Source organism: Poecilia reticulata, chromosome 12 (assembly GCF_904066995.2).
Source record: "Poecilia reticulata chromosome 12, P_reticulata-male-v2, whole genome shotgun sequence".
Classification (NCBI taxonomy): Eukaryota; Metazoa; Chordata; class Actinopteri; order Cyprinodontiformes; family Poeciliidae; genus Poecilia; species Poecilia reticulata.
The window spans coordinates 24,561,115-24,587,217 of record NC_088841.1 but is presented as its reverse complement, the minus strand read 5'-3'; the positions used below and the strand labels follow the sequence as shown (position 1 = coordinate 24,587,217).

The following is a 26,103-nucleotide window of genomic DNA, read 5'->3' as shown; positions in this document are numbered from 1 at the left end:
GCAGGATGAGCAGCCAATGGACCAAATGCAGAATAAAGAACTGCTTTTACTGTTCACTAACATTGTAAGGATTTACTTTTTCTCTGGGTTAAGTTGGGTTTTTGTGTGTCGTTTCAGTTTGAGTCTCCATGTTGTCCTGTCTACCCCTTTGTTGTTCCCAGCTGTGCCTTGTTGTGTCCCATGTTCTTTGCCGGGTCCTTGTCAATTCCGTCTTGTCGTGCCTAGTCTGTCGTCTGAAGTCTCTTGTTTTCCAGTTGCTACCAGTTTTGAGCTTTTGCTTTCTACTCATCTGTGTTGCCTGGATTTTTGGAATTATACTCATCATTGAAATCACCATTTATTTCACTCCAACCTGGGTCCTCAGCGTCTGCCTCACCACCTCCACTACTGCATTTCATGACAAACATATGTGAAGTATAGTATAACTGCAGCAAATACACATAAGGATCATTTAACATCTGAATCCAAGATGTAGTTAAGAAAATAGGAACTGACAGACAAAATGTCAAGTGAGAAAAATTGCAGTGAAATCTAAGAACTCTAACTGAAGAATGACAGAGAAAAAGATCAAGAGATAAAACATGACATCCTGACATTCATTGACATTCATTAGAAAATCTTTGGCTGGAAAAAGAAAAATATGTGGATCCTGGAATAATCCCAGAATAATCTCAGCTTCAATCTTTTAAGGACTGGAAGAAGAAGACATTTCTGAAGAATCGTGTAGAACAGTTTCACCAAGAATTAGTTTGGATCCATGAAAACATGTTTCTCAATTAAACAGACAAGGGAGACTGAACTATTTTTAACCCTTGTGCGTGCAAGGACTGAGGCAAACGTAGAAGACTGTGGCACATGATACAAGTTTTATGGGTGTTTGGTCAGTTGAACCCCATTAAGAAGAGTTAAACAAAGGCATAGATCCATCTTACTATTAGGGGAACATAAACTGGTAATTTTTTAACAGCAATTTTGGGGGGGATTGGCAAAGTTACAGTGAAATGTAATGTATAATATGGTTTAAAAAAGGTTCTAAATAAAAAGTTTTAATGAGTGACTCAACTTAATAAAATTTCTCATGAATATTGATTTATTGCACTGGCTCTTAATACAGGTTATGGGTTATTTAAATTATAACTTAAGTTGTTTTAAGCTTTTTTGAGGTTTGGGGGCATTTCCATGTCCTGGTGGACAGCTACCATGTCGCTCCCAGGTGGAAACCAGGTGGTTTCTACAGATGAATATGTAGAAATTGAATCTCGGGGAAGTATCATAACTGAAACTTAAGACTCACTTCCACAGTTTTTCTTTGTGGTTTTAAAGGCTCTATGTTGAAGAAAATAAGAAATATAGGCATACTTTGTTTTAGTCCATCCATCCATTTTCTCACACCCTTGTCCCTTAGTGGGTTCAGGAGGTGCTGGTTCCTCTCCAGCTATCATGAGAGGTGGGGTCACCCTGGACAGGTCACCAGTCTGTCACAGGGCAACACAGAGACACACAGGACAAACAACCATGCGCACACAGCTAGGGAGAATTTAGAGAGACCAATTAACCTGACAGTCATGTTTTTGGACTGTTGGAGGAAACCGGAGTACCCGGAGAAAACCCACGAGAAAATGCAAACTCCAGGCACAGACCGGGGCTGGGAATCGAACCCAGAACCTTCTCGCTGCAAGGCAACAACTCTACCATCTGCGTCTGCAATAGTTCCTCTGCTCTCGACTCCCATTTAGAGCTGTCGGCTAGTGGTTATGCTAAGCCACTCCCTCCTTTTCAAACTCTTCTTATTAAAGTAAGAGTTAGAGAGATAAATATAATTTAAATATTGGCGACATTTGACAGAAAAATAACTAAGTCTATTAAAATAATGTAGCCAGTTTAGCTATTTTTGATTTCCAATTTTGATTTTTGCTCTTGTGGCTGTTTTTCATGATTGAGCCAAAGTAATGAAATAATGAAGTGTAGTCTGATTTTTATTGTTAATATGTGTCACCAGATTGTGCATTGAAAGTAAATAAAATGTGTAATATGTCTCTTGCTTTAAGTATTTACTTACTGGAGGGTTTTATATTTGTCCTGCAGAGCCACAGCAACAGCTAGCTCTGCTCTTTAGCAGCTCTACTGTTCTGTACTGTTGTACTGTTGCGGCTGTACTGTTCACCACAACTGTTGCTTCTCCTACACATTATACTGAAACATTATTCTAATCATGGTGTGGGGGACCTAAAAATTTGTTCTTATTTTTTTCTTAGTTGTATGGCAGATTTATTTCGTTCTTTGTTTCAATTGCCTTTTCATGTTGACATTGTTTAAATACAAGGATTTCTTTTATGATTTTTTGGAAGCAGGGATGTCAAACTCCAGTCCTCAAGGGCCACTGACCTGCAGTTTTTAGATGTGCCCCAGGTACAAACACTGGTACGAAATGGCTTAATTACCTCCTCCTTCAGTAGATACGTTCTCCAGAGCCTTCATGACCTAATTATTCTATTCAGGTGTGGTGAAGCAGATGCACATCAAAATTGCAAGACAGTGGCCCTTGAGGACTAGACTTTGACACCTGTGTTTGGAGGGGGTGACCATTCAGGACTTTTCCAAGATTGGTGGGTTTAAAGTTTCTCTAACTGGGAAAACCGCTCCACAGAGGACACCATCGCCATCGTGCTCCACACATTGCTGGAGTATGTAGAGCACAGAAACATCTACGTTTGTCTCCTCTTTGTGGACTACAGTTCGGCATTTAACACCATTCGGCCCTGTTGATTTTGCCACAAACTCCACCAACTGGGACTTAACACCACCCTGTGCAACTGGATTGTGGACTTCCTTACCAAACTTACACAGAGAGTCAGAGTGGGCAAGAACATTTCTTCTACTGTCTCCATTAGCACCGGCGCACCCCAGGGGTTTGGGTTAAGCCCTCTGTTCTATTCCCTGTTCACCCATGTCTGCTCTGCCTCTTCTCCCTCCAATATGATCGTCAAGTTTGCAGACGACAAAACCATCCTTGGCCTCATCACCAATGGCAAAGAGAGGGACTACAAGACAAAGGTGCAGCATCTGGCCTCATGGTGTCAAAGCAACAACCTGGCTCTAAACAACAAAAAGACCAAGGAAATGATTGTGAACTTCAGGAAAAAACAACCCAAACATCACTGTTCCCAAACATCAACCTCTCCATTGGTCCAGAGGCGGTGGAGAAGGTCAGCACTTTTAAATCACTCACATCAGTGTTGTGGTCAAGACCACCAAACCCAAGACCAGAGTGTTTGAGACCGAGAGAAGACCTAGACTTTTAGGGTCCAAGACCAAGTCAAGACCAAGACCAGCGCCCCACGCTACATGACACGATAAAATGTGAAATATGATCAAAATTACTTCTCAAATTGATCTGAAAGATCCATATGCTCATAAAAACACCTAGATATTAAACACTTACTGAATTTTACCAATATTAAAAGCAACAAACTATTTGTTGTGCTTTGCTTCCATCTCTGTATTTCCCTAAAAATATAACGCCCTGGTTGTTTGCCCATATTGCTCATGTCAGAAACCACCACTCTCTGCACCATTAAACATAGCAATTGAGGCAATGCCCTGACAGTAAATAACGCTCAAATATGAAACCTGAGCAAGGAGCAACAAGCAAGAAGCAGCCAAACAGAAGGTGCTCATCGTGACTGTTTTCACTCTCTCTCCTGGTACATCAGGGGTCGCCAAAGTGGGTTCTCGAGGGCCGACATCCTGCATGTTTTAGGTCTCTCCCTGGTTTAACACACCTGGATCAAATGATGGCTCATTAGAAGGCTTAAGAAGAACATTGACAAGCTGAAAAGGTTGTTAATGCCACCAGGGAGAGAACTAAAATGTACAGGATGCCAGCCCTTGAAGACCAACTTTGGTCACCCCTGCGCTACATGAAGCCAGGCAGTCTGAAACCGTGGCATACATTACAGCTGCCACTTTGAAAGAAAACAATCAAAGAGCAATGAGCATGCTCTGCGTGCGCCTTTAGTTCTTGTGTTTTATTTATTTGTTAATTTAAAAAATAGCAATGTACATGATTAAATAAAATGAGAGCTACTGGAGTGTAAGCTGAGCATTACAAGAACAAAGAACAGTGTTCTGTCAGGTCAGCATACGCTGTCAGATCGTCATACACTTAGCACAAACTCACGGCTATCTCTGTCAGACACGTCATTACCATATGATTTTATTTAATCAGCAACATAGAATCATGACTTAGATCATCATAAACTTTGTTGTTAACAGTTGCATGGCATCCTGACTTAGCGGTTAAGTAAGTTAATGAGTTTTACACGGGTGTGTGTTGTAGTTGACTGCAGCTGCAGCCAGACCCTGCTTTAAATACACTTTGAAACCACGACAATGCATGTATATCTATACAGTTATCATTGAAAACAATTTAATGATTTATTTTTGTCATAACTTGTTGCATAGGGTGAACTGAAAACTCCTCTGACAGTCGGACTTCTTAATGCGCAGGCATGGTACTCACTGCATGTATGCTATTCTGACATCGTATGGTAATCTGATACAACAATGGCTCTCAGTGACACTCAAGTCCTATCTAATAAGTAAAGAGACAAGCAGATGAATCAGACTGTTTCTGAATGTCACATCACAATATTGTAAACTTTTCTACACAGCGATGTCCCATATGTGCGACAAGTCAGTCAACATCTCCGCACAATAATTCAGCGCAGCGAGTGGCTTTTTTTCATCACAATGCTATACAGTTACGATCATTGGACTCAACTCAGTACAGAAACACTGAGGAACCATACCAGAAGCAGACACCAAATCCAGGAATCAGATGTTCAGTGAATATGGTGTTGAAGGTGTGGAGGAGGATCAGTGAGTCACAGGAGACTCTGTAGAAGGACAGAATGCCAGCAGGACAGTCCACATACACTGATACTCTGTTAGAAACGGAGGAGGAGGAGAGACAAGTTTCTATTTTGTTGTGATAAACAGAGTAACCAACATCATCAGAGCAGATCAGACTCCAGGACTGATCATTATATCCAAACACACAGTCTTCATTGTTTCCTTTCCTCCGGATTCTTCTGTAACTCACTGATATATAAACTAATCCACTCCACTCGACCTCCCAGTAACAACGACCAGTCAGACCAGTTAAACACAGCAGCTGATGCCGGAAATCAAATCTGTCTGGATGATCAGGATATGACTGAAGCTCTTCCTCATATGTCACCTTCCTGTTGTCTTCAGACAGTTTGAGTTTTCTGCTCACTGTGTTTGTGTCGATGGTGAGTTGACAGGAATCTGATGGAGAGAACAAACACAATCCAGCTGCAGTTATTGATCATTTTATTGATCTTTGATGATGATCCTGAATGAGTGATGTGACAGTTTGAAGATGGTTGAATGTGAGCTGCTTTGTTGTTATGAATCAGATGAAAAACACACTTACACTTCCTCAGACCTGGTGTCAAGAATCGGCCTCCAGCAGGCTCCACCCTGAAAGGAGGAGGGGGGTCAGACCATCAGTCTCTTTCAGCAGCAAACATGGACATTACATGTCTCTCAGACACACATTGTCCTCCACTGAGTGAGGAACAGTCCAACATCTGGATTGCAAACTGCAGTGGATGTAGGAAGGACAGTTGGTGCTGCTGCAGCACAACTCATTTCTCCAAACACAGGAAAAGCTCCAACAGAGAGGAGAAAGGAAATCCCTCAGTAACAACCTGAAGAAACTCACTGAAGCCTAAAAGGACATCAGGAAACTAAGGAAACATTTCTGGAAGCTCAACCTGATTTAATAATCAGCATTAAAATCCAATCAATCTAAACTGATCAACACCTGGATACCTGCTCCATCCACACTCCCACACACAGATGAAGGAATGAAACACTAAACAGCCCTGCTGCTGAAAACCTGCTGTGGCCTCACTGTAATATCCAGAAATACAAACATTAAAAAGGAGAAGCTGCATCACATTCAACAAAGAGTTCAACAAGAACCAAAGATTTGATCTCTGAGCTCAGACTCACAAACCAGGGAGAGGCTTCCATCATCACACACCTCTGACAAACACCTCCAACCTTTCAGCACTTCCTCTACCAACCAGCACCACCAGGTGGCGCTGCACACATTTACAATGAGACCAAGAAGAAGAAGCAGCTTCCTGAATCCAGTAGCTGCAGTAATGGCTTGTGAAAGTAATCCTCCCTTCACTGCATAAATTCTGGATGTGCTGATCTTGTCTTTTTTATATTTCCCAGTAAATTAATCAGAACTTTGGATCTGAACAAGTTCCTGCTCTCATTTCTGCTTTTAACTATTAAATTCACTGCAATCTTTCTTTCTTTCTTTCTTTACTGAGTCCATTCATATGTTGCCCCATGGTGGAGGTCAATAAACCAAATGGACAGAATTACTAAATCTTGTAAATTTCTCTCTTTGCCATTGGAATAGTTTTTTTTTCACTTTTCACATATCTTATACATTATAATGGTGTTTGATCTTGTGAACAAATTGCAGGGATTTTTCTAAAGAGCCAGAGATGCCTTCCAGTTGGTCAAGTAGAGATACGCCTTATTTGAATACATTAAGAGGAAATCACGCCTACAGCTATAAAAGTTTGTGCACAAGGGAAACAATTCAGAAAAAAGCTGATTTATTTTACTTCTGCACCAGCTCTTTCTCCAAGGACGTCCTTGATATTTCTTTGTCTTCTTGTCTCAGGTAACAATGTTTGTATCTGTGTTTCTCCAGTTTCCTGTTCTATCTTATACATTCTTCTGATTGGATTAAATTCTGTAATTCTGTGACGTCAATACACATTGTTGTGTTTTTGTCCCCACACGTGGCCACGCGAGAGAACCCGGGATCAACAGGAAGAATCAGAGCCAGATTTCATTGCTAAATTTAATTGTATAAAAATTCTTTCTTAACAAGGTGTAACCATTACTTAGTTTAATTAGCAATAAACTCAACAGTAAAGTTACTTTTGTTCTAGGGTCACACAGGAGGATGATAAGCAAATAAATCCAGTTTATTTTTCTTTCCCCACAAAAGAATAATAATTCAGGTGACACTAGTTACCTTCATAAAGATAAATAAAAACTAAAATTGTCCACCCTTAGAAAAAAATAAAATATTCAGAAAAATAAGGGTAGGTTTTCTAAGCTATAGCTTAGGAAAGCTCATTTCAACAACCGCTTCTTTTCCAAGAGAAAAAATTACATATTCCTGTTAGTCCTTCAAAATACAGTTCAGTCAGTCAGTTCAGTCATTGTGCCCATAGATTGTCAGTTTTTGTTGAAGAACAAATAGTTTGTGGAATGAAAAAACTAATTTGAAGTATTGGGGGGCCCCCCTTTTTGTTCAATAAGCTTATCTGTTGTCCAAGCAAAATATCCAGCTCCAGCCGCACAGTCCCTCCTCTTTCCAGGCTTCAGTCCAAGTCACAAAGATGGTGGCGGGGCCCTCCTGCTTCTGGAACTCCACGGGCTCGTTCAGATGTTGGCCGTTCAAAAAAAACCTACCTGCATGCAGAGCGTTAACCGATCATGCAGGTATACGGAAATCAGCAAGATTTTTCAATTAGTTCTCATAGAAAAAAAACTATTTAGCGTTTCAAATAAACCTAAAAAAACGCTCAGTAATAAAGAACTTGCTTAACATCACTTCACCATAAAACAGTCTAATTTCACAGAACCATGCTACTTGCAGAGTGACACAATATACTCCGGTTATTTTTTTTTTTTGTTGTTCGGAAAAACTGAGCAACATTAGCTCCAGCTAGGTAGCCAATCTGCATAAATAAGCAGCTGAAAATAAAACAACAGACTCACTGGAGAAATCCTGGAACAGAATGTACATCATCCAGTTCAAAATAAACAGATTTATTTCGTATAACAGCAGCACTTGTGAGTAGTGACTTCTCTACTTTTGCTGAAACGTGCTTAGTCTACATAGTCTGCCATTCTCATTTCCCTCATGCCTTACTCTTCTTCTTTACCGACACAGGAGAAATTTGGGTCTAGTGCCCTCTACAGGACAACTAATAAGACAACACATTAAGCATACAGACAGATCCGCGTAGTTTATGGGGGTTACATAGGTTTGCGACACAGCACTAGAGATCTGTGTTCTGAATCATCTTTTACCTTTGTTAAACATTTTCTTTCTCAAGTCAGATTACATTTGACTAAATAAAACATTTCTATTTAATCATCATTGAATCAGAGTACAAGATTACATAAATTGGATAACATTCATTACATGATAATGCTGAAACAAAAATAAAACTTTTTAATCACTTTTAATCAGAATGCAAGATTACTGTCCCACTCTCAGATTTCTTGAAGACCTGTTTTCTGCGAGTCCTGGAAGATCTCACCCAGTCCTAGCCAGGTTTTACGACAAAGTCTAGACTAGCGGTTCTCAACGTGGATGGTACCGCCCCCAGGGGGCGTTCAGAGGACGGCAGGGGCGCTGGCAGAAATTTTACAAAAAGGGGCGCTGGGATTCCTTTGGGGGGCGTTTGATCGAAGGTAAACTTTACACCTGATATGCACAACAATGCCAGTTTAGACTTTGAGCAACTTGGTAAAACTGTATTGTGTAACATTAAATCATGCTTGGCTGCAACGTTATCAATGGCAGCTCTTCTTCTATTCAGTGTTTGTAGCTCCTTGCCGCAGCTCCGCTCCTGCTAGTAGCTTCTCCCCATCAGTTCAGCGTTACACCGGCTGATGACGCTGCTGTGATTCACTTTGTCTGGTATTTTTGTACATATGTTTTGGCAGTTCTGTGATCATGTCAAAGCAGCAACTTGTATTAAAAAGTGTTTTATTTCCGTTTGAAGGCTGAATGGTTCCATGGAAGGACAACAGAAAATAAACATGTAATTACTAAAATCATGATACCCTGACTTTGTATCCCTCTGAAAAATGAATCCATTTAAATAAAGAAATCCCTTCATGGGTGATACCACGATAGAGAGCGTTCATTTTATAGCGTTAACACTGGTGCTGTAAGTGGTCCGGTATGAAATGGGTTTGATGGAACAACACAGTACTTTTAAATTTCAATAATCAGAATACCAAACGTATTTCCATTGTTTTAAAAGGTTTATGTCAGTCTGCCTTTTCCCCATCAATACGTTTCCCGAACGCTGCGCACCATGCAGTGTTAAAAAAAAAGAAGAGAAAAAACAACGACACGCACATTGCGCAAAACTCTGAAACAGAAGAAGCGGGACATAAAACGAAGCGATGAACTAGATGTGAATTATGCCATAAAAACAGAATCCGACTCTGAACAGTGAAAAATCAACACGATATGAAACACATGACAATTAGTCGGCGCAGCAGGTGATGAGTGAAAATTACTGATGGTGAGTGTCATGATAAAATAAATCTAGCAACAGGAAAGAAACTAAAGTGGACATAGCAATAAACCAAGAGAGGATAATACTAATGCAGCGGTGATCAATCCTGGTCCTGGAGGTCCAGTGTCCTGCAACTCTTAATGTCTCCCTGGTCCAACACAGCTGGATCCAGTAGCTCAATCACCTCCTCAGTGTAGTCAGGTTCTCCAGAGACCTGCTAATGACCTCATTATTTGACTCAGGTGTGTTGAAGTAGAGATGCACCTAAAAGTTGCAGGAGACCGGCCCTCGAGGCCTGGAGATGCCCACCTCTGTACTAATCAAAGGAAACTAAATGGAAATGAAGAACAAAATGCAAGAATAAACTAAGAAACTAAAGTAAATACAGAGGAATAAACTGGTATGGCAAGACCTTTCCAGCAATAATTAATACAGAGACTGTATGGCAAGAATAAACGGACACTATTTCCAGATAAAAGGTAAAATAATATTGTTGAAGTGCCATGGGTTTGTTGAGACCACATCTAGTACTGAGAATAAATATATCTTACAGACCATAACAGTAAAGAACTGATCACTTATTTATGTTTTTAATTAGATTTGATATATTTATTTCTTCAATATTATTTTTTCATGTCAATGTTGATGTCATGAGGCTGATGACTCCATGACACTTTCAATTTGACTCATTAGGATTTGATTAAGAACCAGATTTGTTCTTCGTAATTTCTGTCCAGTAAAACTATTAATCTATAAATCAATAGACAGGTCTATATAAAGATATAAACCATGTTTCTGTCTCATATTTGTATGGCATTAAAAGGACCTGGAACTTTTGTGTTTCCACTGAAAGCTCTGGTTTGCACAATAAATGCCATGTGGATGAAATTTTATGGATGATACTCTGATGTCCCATTCTCCTGAAGGCAGCACAGAGCTGCACCACCAGAAACTGACAGAAACACTGAAGAGAAGAAGAGTTATGATTAATGTAGTTACAGTTCTATCCATGTTTTAATGTTGCAGAGCTCAGTCGTTTCAAATAGTTCAAAGTTTAAACTGGCATGTTGTACATCTTTTATCTGGTCATTTTGTGGAATATTTAACAACTAGAAAATGGCACAAAATAAGAATATTTTTTCCACTCTGACTGGCTGCTGTTAGACCTACCAATTTTAACTTGAATGTTCATTGCATTTTTCATAGACACCTGTGAAAATAATTTCTATTCACATGGCTTTTTTGTTCTCTGGGAAATAATTTTTGATGATAAATACAGAAACAAGCATAAAAATCAAAACATCTACAATAGTGATAGTAATATTAATGATAAAATAATAGTCAGTGCAAAGTAGCCTGCAAATTCTTTGGTGGGGGGCAGTGAGGGACCTGGATAAGGGCTAGTGGGGTGCTCGCCCAAAAAAGGTTGAGAAACATTGTTTTAAAGGTTAATTTTCAGGATTATTAGATTAGTGATGAACTGCAATCAAACAACATAAACAGATGATGTTTCTTGTTTTCTTTTCCTGAACAAACTGCTTAATATGTCTTTATCTTGAATTCAAACTTTGAGAGCTGTTTTACAAAACAAGAATAGCAGATTAAGCCAGTATTTTTCAGATATCCTGGCTTAATAAAGCCTTGGTTTTGTTTCCCAAAAGCAGTGAGGGCGGTGAGGGACCTGGATAAAGGCTAGGGGGCGCTGGCCCAATAAAGGTTGAGAAACACTGATTTAGACGGAGACATTTTTGAACAACCGTGTGTTAGAGTTTCACAAAGAAACAGTGGATCCATGAAAAAATGTAGAGACTGAACTGTCTGTTCAACTGTGAGAGAGTTTTTCTCAGAGGAGGAAAATCTTTAGATTCACATCAGCACAGACACACTGAGGAACCAGCACTCCAGAGCTTAAGTCCAGGAATCAGAGGTTCAGTGAATGTGGTGTTGAAGGTGTGGAGGTGGATCAGTGAGTCAGAGGAGACTCTGTAGAAGGACAGAATGCCAGCGGGACAGTCCACATACACTGATACTCTGTTAGAGACTGATGAGGAGGAGAGACGCGTTAAACTGTTATTGTGCCAGACAGAGTAACCTTTATTATTAGAGCATCTAAGACTCCAGGAATGATCATTTCCTCCAAATCTACAGTCTATACTGTTTCCTTTCCTCCTGATTTTTCTGTAACTCACTGATAAATAAACTCTTCCTCTCCACTCGACCTCCCAGTAACAGCGACCAGTCAGACCAGTTCTACACAACAGCTGATCCCAGTAATCAAATCTGTCTGGATGATCAGGATATGACTGAAGATCCTTCACATATGTCACCTTCCTGTTGTCTTCAGACAGTTTGAGGTATCTGCTCACTGTATTTGTGTCGATGGTGAGTTGACAGGAATCTGATGGAGAACAAACACAATCCAGCTGCAGTTATTGATCATTTATTGATCTTTGATGATGATCCTGAATGAGTGATGTGACAGTTTGAAGATGGTTGAATGTGAGCTGCTTTGTTGTCATGAATCAGATGAAAAACACACTTACACTTCCTCAGACCTGGTGTCAAGAATCGGCCTCCAGCAGGCTCCACCCTGAAAGGAGGAGGGGGGTCAGACCATCAGTCTCTTTCAGCAGCAAACATGGACATTACATGTCTCTCAGACACACACTGTCCTCCACTGAGTGAGGAACAGTCCAACATGTGGATTGCAAACTGCAGTGGATGTAGGAAGGACAGTTGGTGCTGCTGCAGCACAACTCATTTCTCCAAACACAGGAAAAGCTCCAACAGAGAGGAGAAAGGAAATCCCTCAGTAACAACCTGAAGAAACTCACTGAAGCCTTAAAGGACATCAGGAAACATTTCTGGAAGCTCAACCTGATTTAATAATCAACATTAAAATCCAATCAATCTAAACTGATCAACACCTGGATACCTGCTCCATCCTCACTCCCACACACAGATGAAGGAATGAAACATTAAACAGCCCTGCTGCTGAAAACCTGCTGTGGCCTCACTGTAATATCCAGAAATACAAACATTAAAAAGGAGAAGCTGCATCACATTCAACAAAGAGTTCAACAAGAACCAAAGATTTGATCTCTGAGCTCAGACTCACAAACCAGGGAGAGGCTTCCATCATCACACACCTCTGACAAACACCTCCAACCTTTCAGCACTTCCTCTTCCAACCAGCACCACCAGGTGGCGCTGAACACATTTACAATGAGACCAAGAAGAAGAAGCAGCTTCCTGAATCCAGCAGCTGCAGTAATGGCTTGTGAAAGTGTCTAAGGAGAATCTGGAACCAGAACTAGCAGATCAAACGCTCCAACAGTCTCAGATTTCCAAGCTGCTCTGAGAGGAAATGACATCATCATTCTACTGATGATGTCACACTCTGATGTCACTGACCAGGAGCTGCTGGATTTGTACATTTCCAGCATGGATGACAGAGAAGATCTCAGCTCTGATGAGGAGCTGGCCTGCCTTCAAACTGATTCAGGTCAAAGAAACATTTCCAGATGAAGTCAGATTAAAATGTTGGATTGTCCTGCTGCTGCAATCAGACAGAACAAGAAGCTTCAAGTTCTTCTCCTGTTCAGCTCCACGTTCCTGTCAGAGACTTCAGCTCCTCATGAGGAGAACAACTAAAGCCTGGAACAGACTGACACCAACATCCTGACATCTCATCCTGAACAAAGCTTTGCAGCATCAAGGTGACTCTTAGCTCCATATATGGACAGATTTCCTCTAAAGGGGGCGGAGCCTGGATTGGAGGAACCAGCAGCAGCTTCCAGGAACAAACCTTGGGAACCTCTGGAGGAGAACATGGAGATGAGATTCCTGCTTTAATCAGTGGATTCATTGGTAGAAAACATGATGACTGAAATATCTGAGAGCTGCAGCTCCATTTTCTACTTTTTCCTCATCATTCACTGCAGTTCTTCCTTCCTTCTGGAAAACGGGATTTCCATTCTCTCCTGTTTCCCCTCATTCATTTCATAATTTTACCAGATGCCCTTCCCCAAATATGAATGGAGCTATATTTGGCCCTTGTTAGTTTCAAACAAAAATTTCAAATATCCATACTTGAGAGCTTCCAGTCTCCAGTCTGGATCCTTCCGTCCAGCCGACAGCAGCTTCACTCCTGAATCTCCTGGATGATTGTAGCTCAGGTCCAACTCTTTCAGATGGGAGGGGTTAAAGGTCAGAGCTGAGGCCAGAGAAGCACAGCCTTCCTCTGAGACCAAACAGCCTGATAAGCTGCAGACACACAATTCATCACATGATGAGAACATTGAGGTAGAGCCCAAGGTCTGAACTGGACATTTATAGGAGAGGAAAACACACAAGAAACTGGTGCTTAACCTATTAATATGAAATATTAATAAAACTGTATTTCCTTTTGTAGGTAATAAAATCAACATTTCCCACATGATGTTTGAGAAAGTCTGACAACTGATGTTTGGAAAGATCTGCAATAATGCTCCTTTGTTCAACTATGCAACAATCTGTCAAGTACACATAGTTATACTATCAATCGAAGCCTGACCTCCTCTTCTCTTAATAAATCTCTTTTTGGTTCTTTCAGCCAGGAGGAAATGAAAATTAGCCTTTAATATGTTTTGAGATTTAGCAAGTTAAGAATGTCACAGACATTTATTATTATAACAAATTAGAATGACATCATATGTGAAAGCAGGTCAATGACAGAAATCTGGTTTCACCAGGACTGAGAACATTTTACCTGAGAGTTTCCAGGTTGCAGTTTGGACTCTTCAGTCCAGCAGAGAGAAGCTTCACTCCTGAATCCTGCAGGTTGTTGTTACTCAGGTCCAGTTCTCTGAGACTGGAGGACTGGGAGCTGAGAACTGAGGCCAGAGCTTCACAGCTTCTCTCTGAGAGGTTACAGCCATTCAGTCTGAGGAGACAGGGAGGAAGATATTAAATAATTCTTCAAAATGTATGTTTTGACTTTCAGCGATGTTCTTTTTGCACATATTGGAAAAACGTCATATTTTTTACATCTTTATGATTTATGTATTGGGTACCCGTTTAATTTATAGTTGGGCCTCCTGTATTAAAAGACTGCAATACAGCAGCCAGAAAAGAGGCTGGTAAGAGAAACATTAATTTCTATAATGAACTGCATTAATTCAGTTTTAGCTTCAACAGAAAAAAATTATTTCTGCTGCTTGAACATGTAGCATTATGAATAGTCACCTATGAGAGCCGGTCTCTCTTTACTCATCATCTGCTAGCGGCTAACATTGAGGAGACAAGGAACCAACAAACAAACTGATGAAGCATGACTCAATATTTACCTCATCACTAACAAATTTCTTTAAAAAATAACAGCAGTAACAATGTGTGTCCTTACAGAGCTTTGTTGGAGGCTTTAACCACTGGCAGCAACTTCAGAAGAGCCTCCTCTGAAGCAGAGTATTTCTTCAGGTCAAACATATCCAGATCTTTACCTGATGACACCAAAATGAAACCCAGAGCTGACCACTGAGCAGGAGACAGTTTATCTGTGGAGAGATGTCCTGAACTCAGAGACTGTTGGATCTCCTCCACTAGGGAACGATCATTCAGTTCATTCAGACAGTGGAACAGATTGATGCTTTTCTCTGCAGACACATTCTCACTGATCTTCTCCTTGATGTACTGAACTGTTTCCTGATTAGTCTGGGAGCTACTTCCTGTCTGTGTCAGCAGAACTTGTAGGAGTCTCTGATTGGTCTGCAGTGAAAGTCCCAGGAGGAAACGGAGGAACAAGTCCAGGTGTCCATTTGGACTCTGCAAGGCCTGGTCAACAGCTCTCTGATGGAGAGACTTTGGTTCATGTTTATTAGATGATGAAGCCTTCTTAGAGGTTTGTGTTTCTTCCATCAAGTTGACTCCAGAGGTGATGAAGGTCAGATGAACATGAAGAGCAGCCAGAAACTCCTGAACACTCAGATGGACGAAGCAGAACACCTTGTCCTGGTACAGCCCTCTCTCCTCTCTAAAGATCTGTGTGAACACTCCTGAGTACACTGAGGCTGCTCTGATATCAATGCCACACTCTGTCAGGTCTGATTCATAGAAGATCAGGTTTCCTTTCTGCAGCTGATCAAAAGCCAGTTTTCCCAGAGACTCGATCATCTTCCTGCTCTCTGGACTCCAGTGAGGATCTGTTTCAGCTCCTCCATCATACTTGACTTTCTTCACTTTTGACTGAACCACCAGGAAGTGGATGTACATCTCAGTCAGGGTTCTGGGCAGCTCTCCTCCCTCTCTGGTCTCCAACACATCCTCCAGAACTGTAGCAGTGATCCAGCAGAAGACTGGGATGTGGCACATGATGTGGAGGCTTTGTGATGTCTTCATGTGGGAGATGATCCTGCTGGCCTGCTCCTCATCTCTGAATCGCTTCCTGAAGTACTCCTCCTTCTGCAGGTCATTGAACCCTCTGACCTCTGTCACCATGCCAACACACTGAGGAGGGATCTGATTGGCTGCTGCAGGTCGTGTGGTTATCCAGAGGAGAGCAGAGGGAAGCAGTTTCCCCCTGATGAGGTTTGTCAGCAGAACATCCACTGAGCTGGACTCTGTAGCATCAGTCAGGATCTCCTTGTTGTGGAAGTCCAGCGGAAGTCTACTCTCATCCAAGCCATCAAAGATGAACAGAACCTGGAAGTGTTCAAAGCTGCTGATTTCTTTGGTTTCAGTAAAGAAGTGATGAACAAGTTCCACCAAGCTGAACTTTTTCTCTTTCAGCACATTCAGCTCTCTGAAGGTGAATGGAAATATGAAGTGGATATTCTGGTGGGCTTTGTCTTCAGCCCAGTCCAGAGTGAACTTCTGTGTTAAGACTGTTTTCCCAATGCCAGCCACTCCCTTTGTCATCACTGTTCTGATTGGTTGATCTCTTCCAGGTGGGACTTTAAAGATGTCTTCTTGTCTGATTGTTGTTTCTGGTCTGTGTGGTTTCCTGGATGATGTTTCAATCTGTCTGACCTCATGTTCATCATTGACCCCTCCAGTCCCTCCCTCTGTGATGTAGAGCTCTGTGTAGATCTGGTTCAGAAGGGTTGGACTTCCTGCTTTAGCAATCCCCTCAAACACAGACTGGAACTTCTTCTTCAAACCAGATTTAAGTTGTTCACAAACTGCAGCAAGATGTTCTAAAGTAACACAAACAGAAAATTCAACAACTAAACAAAACAATCTTCTGAAGTTGATTTAAATAAATGTGATTCCGTTTCTTTAGACATCAGTAAATGTGTCATTTATCCTTCAGGTCAAATCTTTGCAGAAATCTTCTTACTGCTCTGCAGACGGTTAGCCAGCTCCTCCTGCTTCATCCTCCTCAGGAAGTTCAGTGTGATCTTCATCACTGCCTCTCTGCTGCTCCTCCTCTGCTCTTCATCCTCACCTTCCAACACCTCATCATCATCTCTCTGACTCTCTGAGCATTCTGGGTAATCTGGACTCAGAACCTTCTGGATCTTCTTCAGCTCGTTCTTCACAAAAGTGACAATGTTTTCCTCCAGCAGCTGGAACAGAATAATAGATGAAGGAAACATCAGACTGAAATCATGGAGCCAAACACCAGATGGATGTTGGACAGACTGACAGTCCTCTGGTCTACAAAGTGCAGCATGGAGATGACTGTGAACAGAACCATGGAAATATAGTTATTGTTCATGTACAGACCATAAATATGGAGTCCAGCTGTGTTTGATGCTGCTGGGCAGATGGACCACTGGGAACCTCTGAGCTCTGCTTGTCCACTCTGTGGAGGAACCAGGAACAATCAGAAAGTCACGAAATATTCATCCAGCAATATTTACTAATAAAAATAACTAAGAGTGTCACATTAAAAGCAGAAAACAGAGCATCACATGAACACAATACAAAGAAGTTAGAAAGAGGAAGATGAACTACAAGGATGAAGACCAGTAACACCAGAATCACCAGTAGACATTTTAAAAAGTTGGTGCTGAACTTGGACTTCAAACTGTCCACACTGTCAGCAGATCTGATGCTGGTGGAGACAGAGTCCCAGAGCTTGGGGACAGTGGAAGTGAAGGCTCTGTCCACACAGGTCTTCAGGACAGTGTGGGACATCCATCAGGTTCTGATGACTGGATCTGAGGTGATGTGGACATGGAGGAGCTCTGAGATATGTGGGTGTGTCCATGTGGGATCCTCTCCTGGATGTTATAGAGGATTTAAAATGGATCCTGTAGATCCTGGAAGCCAGTGAGCTCACATTATATCTGTCCACACAGAGACAATCAGAAGGTAAAGGTCCATGAAGTGATATCTGGATGTGAGCAGTGAACCAGATGATCCAAGTAGCTGTAAAGATTTAATGTTCCTGCTGATCCCACTAAGAACCAGCAGAACCTCTGATGGTCCACATCAGCTCAGTCTGGTTGAGTTCCAGCAGATCTCACCAACCACATCATGAAGCTTTCCTTCCTGCTGAACTGATCTCACAATGCACACAGGAACCAAGTCCTGATGGACCAGACTGGTTTACAAGGTATTTCCCAGTGGGTGGTGGAAATGTGTCCCACTGTTAGTCTGACATGGAGCCAGGAAGCAGCAGAACATCATCATCATCACCCAGAGATAAAGTTATTGAGGTGTTTTCATTAGAACAAAGCAACTGGGTTGTGCTGTGGTGTCTTTGGGGTTAAGCACAAGACACATATGGAGGCCTCAGTCCTCAACGCAGCTGTTGCAGGTTCGATTCCTGGTCTGGTGACCCTTTCTGCATGTCTTTGCCCTTTTTTATTATCCTCTTTCCTGTCAATTCACTGTCAAATAAAGGCCTCTGGAGCCAATTAAACCATTAAAAACAACAAAAAAAACAGCTGATTTCTTTAGAAAATGGATCAAACCTCTATAAATATAACTGGGAACATCTGAGTTCTTACTGGTTCAGTTTCCACAGTTACAGCATTTAGAAACAGCTCACCTCTCTGATTGTGGAGATCCTGGATATTTAAAGTCAATGGGTTGATCCATCGATTTGCCACTCTCAGAATACAAATGTAATGATAATTTTACACGTCAACAAGGCATTACAAAGTGATTGTATCAGAACAAGAAGAAGAATCAGAACAGCTGGGTTCTGATTCCTCTTATCTGATTCTGATGGGTTGTGATGTCTTCTTTTAACATTGTGAAGCTCTACTTAGAACCTTCTTAAGATCCAATACTGTAAAATGCAAATTCTTGCAGTTTTTTAACTGGTCTTAAGATTTTGGTCAGGAGTGTATAATTGTAATGTGACCGATTGTAATACGCAGTGCTTTGAGATCTGAATGACTGAGAGACGTTTGGTGATGTTAGTGTTGATCTCTGACACGGAGAAGAACCAGGAGTTGTTTCCACTCTGACCACCCAAAGAGGATCTGATGGAGCTTCACTCAGAACCAGATGGTGTATTTAAAACCACCACCAATGTCTGGTTGGTTCGCCATCACCATTTTGTCTGTCTGGATCTGGAAGTCCCTCCGGATCTTAGCTCGGTCATTCTCCACCACCTTCTGGGGTGTTCCCCCCTTTGACCTCGGGGCTTCCAGTCCATATTCTGCATAGCTGTTTTCTGTACACTATGCCCGCCACATGGTTATGTCGTTCCAGGTATATCGATATCACAAAATCGATATTACAAAGCCCTACTATATATATATATATATATATATATATATATATATATATATATATATATCTATCTCGAGATATATCCGAGATAGATATATCTCGGAAATATCTATTTCCGAGATATTTCTTCTCGGAAAAAGAAATATCGATATCACAAAATCGATATTACACAGCCCTACTCTATATATATATATATACTCTATATATAGAGAAGAAAATCGATACTCATCCGCAAGTATCGTAACATCCAACTGTCACCTTGCTCACTCACTGCTTGCTTCGCCGGGAGAGTGATTAGGTCATCAGGCTTAGAGTAGGTACCGGCAGAGATGCTCTTTCCACTCAGGAATGTCATAGGTCCTAAGTTATGGAATGACTTGCCTTTGCAGGTCAGAGAGGCCCCTTCACTGTCCACTTTTAAAGTTCGTCTTAAAACCCATTTATTTTACTTGGCTTTTAACTCCTGCGGGATCTAGTTTTAGAGTGTATGTTTTTGTTTTTAAACTGTAAGAGTTTTTATTTTTTATTATGCTGTGTTTTAATGTACAGCACTTTGTATCAGCTGTGGTTGTTTTAAAGTGCTTTATAAATAAAGTTGGTATGGTATGGTATAGGAATGGGAGAGAACCCATGCTGATCACAGACAATGCCCTTCCCACCATCAAAAGTCCTTTTCAGAATATTTTTTTTCCAAAAGCAACACTGCTGTGTTAAAGTTCATTGACTTTAGTTTCCAACGATACCAGTTTTATTTATGTTGAAGTAAATAAAACACTTTAAATTTCCCAGTAATTTTCATAATTTTTTTAGAAAAGCCGCATTATTTATGCTAATTCGAACGCCCCTCCTGAAAGGCGCTGAAACATTGTCCAAGAAAATCGGTTCGGGCGTCACGAACACATGACCAAATGAGCCAACAGTGATATCATATTAAACCTTAAACTATAGGCTTTCTATACATACCCGGTTTGTCAGGGGTTATTTTTTTTTTTAGTTTTTGTTTTTTTGTAAATCATAAAAGTATCAAAACTTCGTCAAATAGCGAACGAATTATAAAAAATAAACCCGACAAAATAGGTATAAAAATAAAGATTAATTTGTTAGCTTTAATATAATACTGGAACCACACTTGCAGAATCAATGTGCGTGACGCCCCACGCGTATCAACATACTAACGGATCTCCCCGAGTCGCCCCTTCCAGCTTTCGTTCCTTCTGTAAGCTAAATGTGGCTACGTGGTGAAGTTAGCTAAAAACGAATAACCAGAGTTTTAAGCCTCCGGTAGTTCTAAGAGCGGATCGAGTGAACCCCTCCTGAGCTTTTTACCGTGTGCACGGTCTAGCGGGGACGCTGTTTTAACATATGTTTTGCGATTTTGCAAACTGAAAAGCGGAAGAACCGCCCGGCTGTCTGATCCTGACATCTACTGCGCTATGCCGAGCTCCACAGCGTTATAGCGCGATCTGCCGGAGCGCCGCACAAAGACTGCGGGAGGAGTTAAATCTAAAGTTACATCTAGTCGAAACTTTTATAAAAGAGGAGAAACTAACCAAACATGGTCCCTTCACCTCCTCACCTGAACGTGGGGTTATTCATCCTCCTCCTCCTCTTCCACAGGTATGCTTTGCTTCCCTCCCTGTCCTTATTATTTAATAATAATAAAAAAGCAGATTAGATCCTCTGTTTTTATGGGCCATGGGAAATATGCATGATGCCCTGTATTTGTGTGGTTTAGGTTTATGCTGATTTTGTGCAACAAGCACATGAAGCGTGTTAGCAGACGTGCTCAGTGGCGGTTTCTGATATGGGAGGCATGGGCAACCGCCCAGAGCATCGTTATGTGGGTGGCGCCATGATGAAGTGACTGTATCTATGTTGAAGTTATAAATTCTAGACAATTTTTATGATAAACTGTACTTTCTTTGGCACTTTTTCAGATGGTCTGTAGAAGGGAGTTTTCCATAAAGAAAGAAATCTAAAAAAAACACTATTTTCTGCCAACAATATTAAAAAAAACTACTAAAGATAACCATAAATAAATGTTTTTATATGATGCTGCAGCCTAATTGACATCTAGGAAGGAAGTTTCAATGAAATGCATAAACAAATAAACATTTTGGTGCAAGTCAAAAATTCTCAAAAATTTGATTTTTTTTTAAAACAAACAAAAAATCCCTATTTCCTACCAGCAATATTAAGGAAACTATTAAAGGTGGCCAAAAATGGATGCCTTTATGTTATTCAGCAGCCTAATTTATCTGTAGTAGAGAAGTTTTATTGAAATCTGATGACAAATACATGTTTGGGGAGTGGTCAAAAAATACTTAATTTTGTCAATTTTTGAACATTTTTTCCGTCGGTCAAATTAGCTTTGGAAACAGCTTTGCGGCCTAATAAATCTTTATTGAACAGTCCCAGACCCCTACAAAAATTGAGCCTGTTAAGACCACGTAGCAGGACGAGCAAAATAGTTTTTGGGGCTTGGTTTCAACATATATTTTTTAATATCATATCCCAAACATGCCATCTCTGCTGTCAGGGTAAATATTGAAATTTGTTTTATTTTTAAAAATTACATATTTTAAAGAACCTTCATTTTAAAAGAAAACTATTTATACTGTACACATTCATGTTTTTCATTATGGTTTATTTATATTTAAAGGATGTCATTACAAATAAGTGTCAAATTTATTTTTTAACTAATTGACTTTCAAAAACCCCATCTTTTTCTACTCAAAAGTGGGTTTGTGGCAAGGTACACCTACCCCCCAAAATTTTGGAAACCGTTAGAGATAATGGGCTGAAATTATTTCTGCTCTTTTATGGTAATACACTTAATAGAAAAATGCATTCAGAGAAGAAAAAATATAAAGAAAAAAAATTGGTTGCCGGTACCTACTTAGAGTGATTCCTTCAGATGTTCAATGTCAAAGTTAAAAAGGTATCAAACTATTCAGAACAGGGTACTTGGTGCACTTTATTTACTTAACAAATGCTTGTAAACTACAGTTTGTACTGTTTCAATTAAAAGAAACATGTTTTCTCACCACTTCTCTGATTCATTTTGTCCAGCTGTCTTCGTTAAGTCTGTGTCCATGTCCAACCAGAGCCAGGTATTGTCTAGTTGGTTCAGTTAAATTAATTCAATCCAACTCTATGACAGTCACAAAATGTCACCAAAATCACTCTGTCCCTCTAAAATCTTTCAGAAAATCGCAAAAGTGTATTGAATTGTATCGTTTGCTGAATATTGCAATATATATCTTATCGGGAGCAGAATATTGTGTATCGTATCATGAAATTATTGCATCACTACAGCCCTAATAGATAAAGTATATATACTCTAATCTCCGGAGTATATACAGTACAGATCAAAAGTTTGGACACACCTACCCATTCAATGAGTTTCCTTTATTTTCATGACTATTGACATTGTAGATTCACACTGAAGGCATCAAAACACATGTGGAAATATATACTAAACAAAACTGTGTAAAACAAGTGAAAATACGCCTTATATTCTAGTTTCTTCAAAGTAGCAACCTTTTGCTGTGATTACTGCTTTGCACACACTACAATCTCTTGATGAGTTTCAAGAGGTAGTCACCTGAAATGGTTTTCACTTCACAGGTTGTCAGGTTAATAAGTGGGATTTCTTGCCTTATAAATGGGGTTGGGACCATCAGTTGTGTTGTGCAGAAGTCAGGTGGACACACAGCTGATAGTCCTACTGAATAGAGTGTTAGAATTTGTATTATGGCAAAACAAAAGCAGCTAAGTAAAGAAAAGGAGTGGCCATCATTACTTTAAGAAATGAAGGTCAATCAGTCTGAAAAATTGGGAAAGCTTTGAAAGTGTCCCCAAGTGCAGTCCCAAAAACCATCAAGCGCTACAAAGAAACTGGCTCACACGAGGACCGCCCCAGGAAAGGAAGACCAAGAGTCACCTCTGCTGTGGAGGATAAGTTCATCCGAGTCACCAGCCTCAGAAATCGCAGGTTAACAGCAGCTCAGATTAGAGGCCAGGTCAATGCCACACAGAGTTCTAGCAGCAGACACATCTCTGCAGCAACTGTTAAGAGGAGACTGTGTGAATCAGGCCTTCAAGGTAGAATAGCTGCTAGGAAACCACTGCTAAGGACAGGCAACAAGCAGAAGAGACTTGTTGGGCTAAAGAACACAAGGAATGGACATTAGACCAGTGGAAATCTAGGCTTTGGTCTGATGAGTCCAAATATTTAATCTTTGGTTCCAACCACCGTGTCTTTGTGCGACGCAGAAAAGGTGAACGGATGGACTCCACATGCCTGGTTCCCACCGTGAAGCATGGAGGAGGAGGTGTGATGGTGTGGGGTGCTTTGTTGGTGACACTGTTGGGGATTTATTCAAAATTGAAGGCATACTGAACAAGCATGGCTACCACAGCATCTTGCAGTGGCATCCTATTCCATCCGGTTAGCGTTTAGTTGGACCATTGTTTATTTTTCAACAGGACAATGACCCCAAACACGCCTCCAGGCTGTGTAAGGGCTATTTGACCAAGAAGGAGAGTGATGGGGTGCTGCGCCAGATGACCTGGCCTCCACAGTCACCGGATCTGAACCCAGTCGAGATGGTTTGGGGTGAGCTGGACCCCAGAGTGAAGGCAAAAAGGGCCAACAAGTTCTAAGCATCTCTGGGAACTCCTTCAAGACTGTTGGAAGACCATTTGAAGTGACAACCTCTTGAAGGTCATCAAGAGAATGCCAAGAATGTGCGAAGCAGTAATCAAAGCAATTGGTGGCTACCTTGAAGAACCTAGAATATAAGACATATTTTCAGTTGTTTCACATATTTTTAAGTATGTAATTCCACATGTGTTAATTCATAGTTTTGATGCCTTCAGTGTGAATCTACATTTTTTATAGTCATGAAAATGAAGAAAACTCTTTGAATGAAATGGAGTGTCCAAACTTTTATTATTTATATATATAGTTGAGGAAAAATGATTATTTGTAGTGTTTAATACAGTTTAATCTTTTTTGAACGGGGTGACGGAGGAGCCGTCACGAGCCGGGACTTAATTATGAGTCCGTGTCAACATGCGCACACACATAACACACAATCGTTAACTTACTTCTGTTGCAGCTTAAACTGACGGGGTTCATCGTGGGTGCACACGCAACGTTCCTGCTTTAGTTGGCATATCCATCCTAACTTGTTTTCAGTTCCAAATAGTTTCCCGGTTTTGTTTTCAAGCAGAGTTATTTCCGGATTGTGGCGCTCCAGGAGAGAGTCCTGTGATGACGCAATGACGTCATCGGAACATACGGAGTCTTTTTTATTAAATTGAGTATTGTATTTTTGATTCCAAGTTTGTTTGTTTTTTCCCATTATTTATTATTATTTATTATTATTTTGTATACTTTAAGAATTCATTTGAGTTGGAAGTAATTTTGTTGTTTTGGCTTTGTTTGCTCCTTCTGTGGGCGGAGCATGTGGCTTTAAAAGCAGGGCTCTGCGCCACAGGGAGGCAGTCTGTGGCTAGACTCCTGCCAGACCACAGTGAAGGTGATGGACTCTTACATCAAAGGTCCTGCTGTTTGTCTGTTTTTAAACCTGCCTTGGACATCCTTGTATATATTTTGCACCTGCCATCTTTGTTCACTTGAAGAGCTAAATAAATTTCACTAAAGTGATCTCTGGCCTTGGGCAGTCTTTTTTTGTTTGTGCAAGTCATAAGAGAACCCCATCACAAACAGATTTCTTAATTTTGAACAGGTTTCTGTTAGTGATTTAAAACTAAACTATTGTTGGGTAAGTATTGAAATAATGGAAAAGGAAAATAGAGATCTGCAGGAGAACTTCCACTGGGACCCCTGTGGAGTTATCAGAGAGGACAGGAGGCCATAAAATTAACATATGCGGGAAGGCGGAAGGCAGTATCACTTGAATTACTCTGGGAAAGAGAGGTTTGGCCGGTTAACGCCGTCTGGATGAAAAAAAAACAAAAAAAAACGAACTCCATACGCTGGGTTTTTACCTTAGAATGGCCAACTCTCTCTTATTCCTATGTCAATTTGATACACTAGGGGCTTCTGCACTTCCCATATCTGTGTCCTCTGTCACTTTTATCAGCAGTTAAAACTATTTTATCCATTGCCAACATGTGGTAACCTGTTTTTCCGAGCCGCCTATAAACGCAACATGAGCGCAGGAGAAAAAGTTTGGGAACCACTGCAGTATAGTAATATTATAATCACGACAAATACACACAATAATATGTCCATCTTACTTGCGAAACCTCTGTCGAGCCCTCACGTCAGTAGTCCGTCGATCCTAACAACAATATCCCAAAGTGCTAAGACATCTTCTGCTGTTTTGGTTGAGCAAAGGAGGAGGGACGACCGCTCCAAGAGCGCATATGCGCCGGAGTAGCCAGTCGGCGGGGTCTACTCTTTTATTATGTCTATGCTTCGAAGGATCTATTTCTCAGGGCCTTTGAAAAGATGCAGAGCCTAAATTCGGACACAGCTGTTTTTTTGTCCGACTACCCCTAGTGGTCTGGAGCACTTCGTTTTCAGCACTTTTTGTTTGCATGTCTCCTTTTGTTTGCTGCATTTCATTTATTTGTTTTTTGTTTTTTTGCATTTTTTTTCTGTCGCTGCGCGTTTGCACCTGTCGGCCACCGTAGAAAAGTTAGATTCATCAAATGTCATTTTAAATATGGTGTCAATAACTACTCAGTAGGGAGCAGTATCACTACATGATTGATGTAGTTAAATTGATCTCAGGGAAACAGAACAGTTTTTGAGACTTCTGTTAAATGTTTAGAACCTCTAAGTAAGAACTATTGATCTAAACGGAGGTGTTTTGTTCTTTTAAGTTATTTAATTAAATATTTTAACAGATTCATCAAGTCCAATGCAGTTGACCTTAATGGAGACAATAAAGTTAAACTGTTAACATGTTCCAATAAACAGGTAACTTATTGGAACAGGTTACCATTATGTAATTAATATAAAAAGAAAATAATCTGAAATTCATTCTAATGTTTCCATGAC

At 40.6% G+C, this 26,103-nt stretch overlaps 1 protein-coding gene across 2 annotated transcripts in view; it reads right to left on the bottom strand.

Annotated features, from left to right (window-relative positions):
• Nucleotides 1-8,521: 8,521 nt before the first annotated feature.
• Nucleotides 8,522-26,103, bottom strand: part of LOC145554191 (NLR family CARD domain-containing protein 3-like) — a 28,331-nt gene continuing 10,749 nt past the window's right edge. For both annotated transcript variants that reach the window (XM_081613685.1, XM_081613684.1), the window contains exons 4-10: nt 17,097-17,175; nt 16,708-16,936; nt 14,776-16,564; nt 14,143-14,316; nt 13,485-13,658; nt 11,936-11,982; nt 8,522-11,790 (exon numbers count right to left, since the gene is read on the bottom strand). In XM_081613685.1, coding sequence (XP_081469811.1) covers nt 11,264-11,790; nt 11,936-11,982; nt 13,485-13,658; nt 14,143-14,316; nt 14,776-16,564; nt 16,708-16,936; nt 17,097-17,175 — 3,019 coding nt within the window. In that variant the 3' untranslated portion in view covers nt 8,522-11,263. The remainder of the gene's footprint in view (nt 11,791-11,935; nt 11,983-13,484; nt 13,659-14,142; nt 14,317-14,775; nt 16,565-16,707; nt 16,937-17,096; nt 17,176-26,103) is intronic.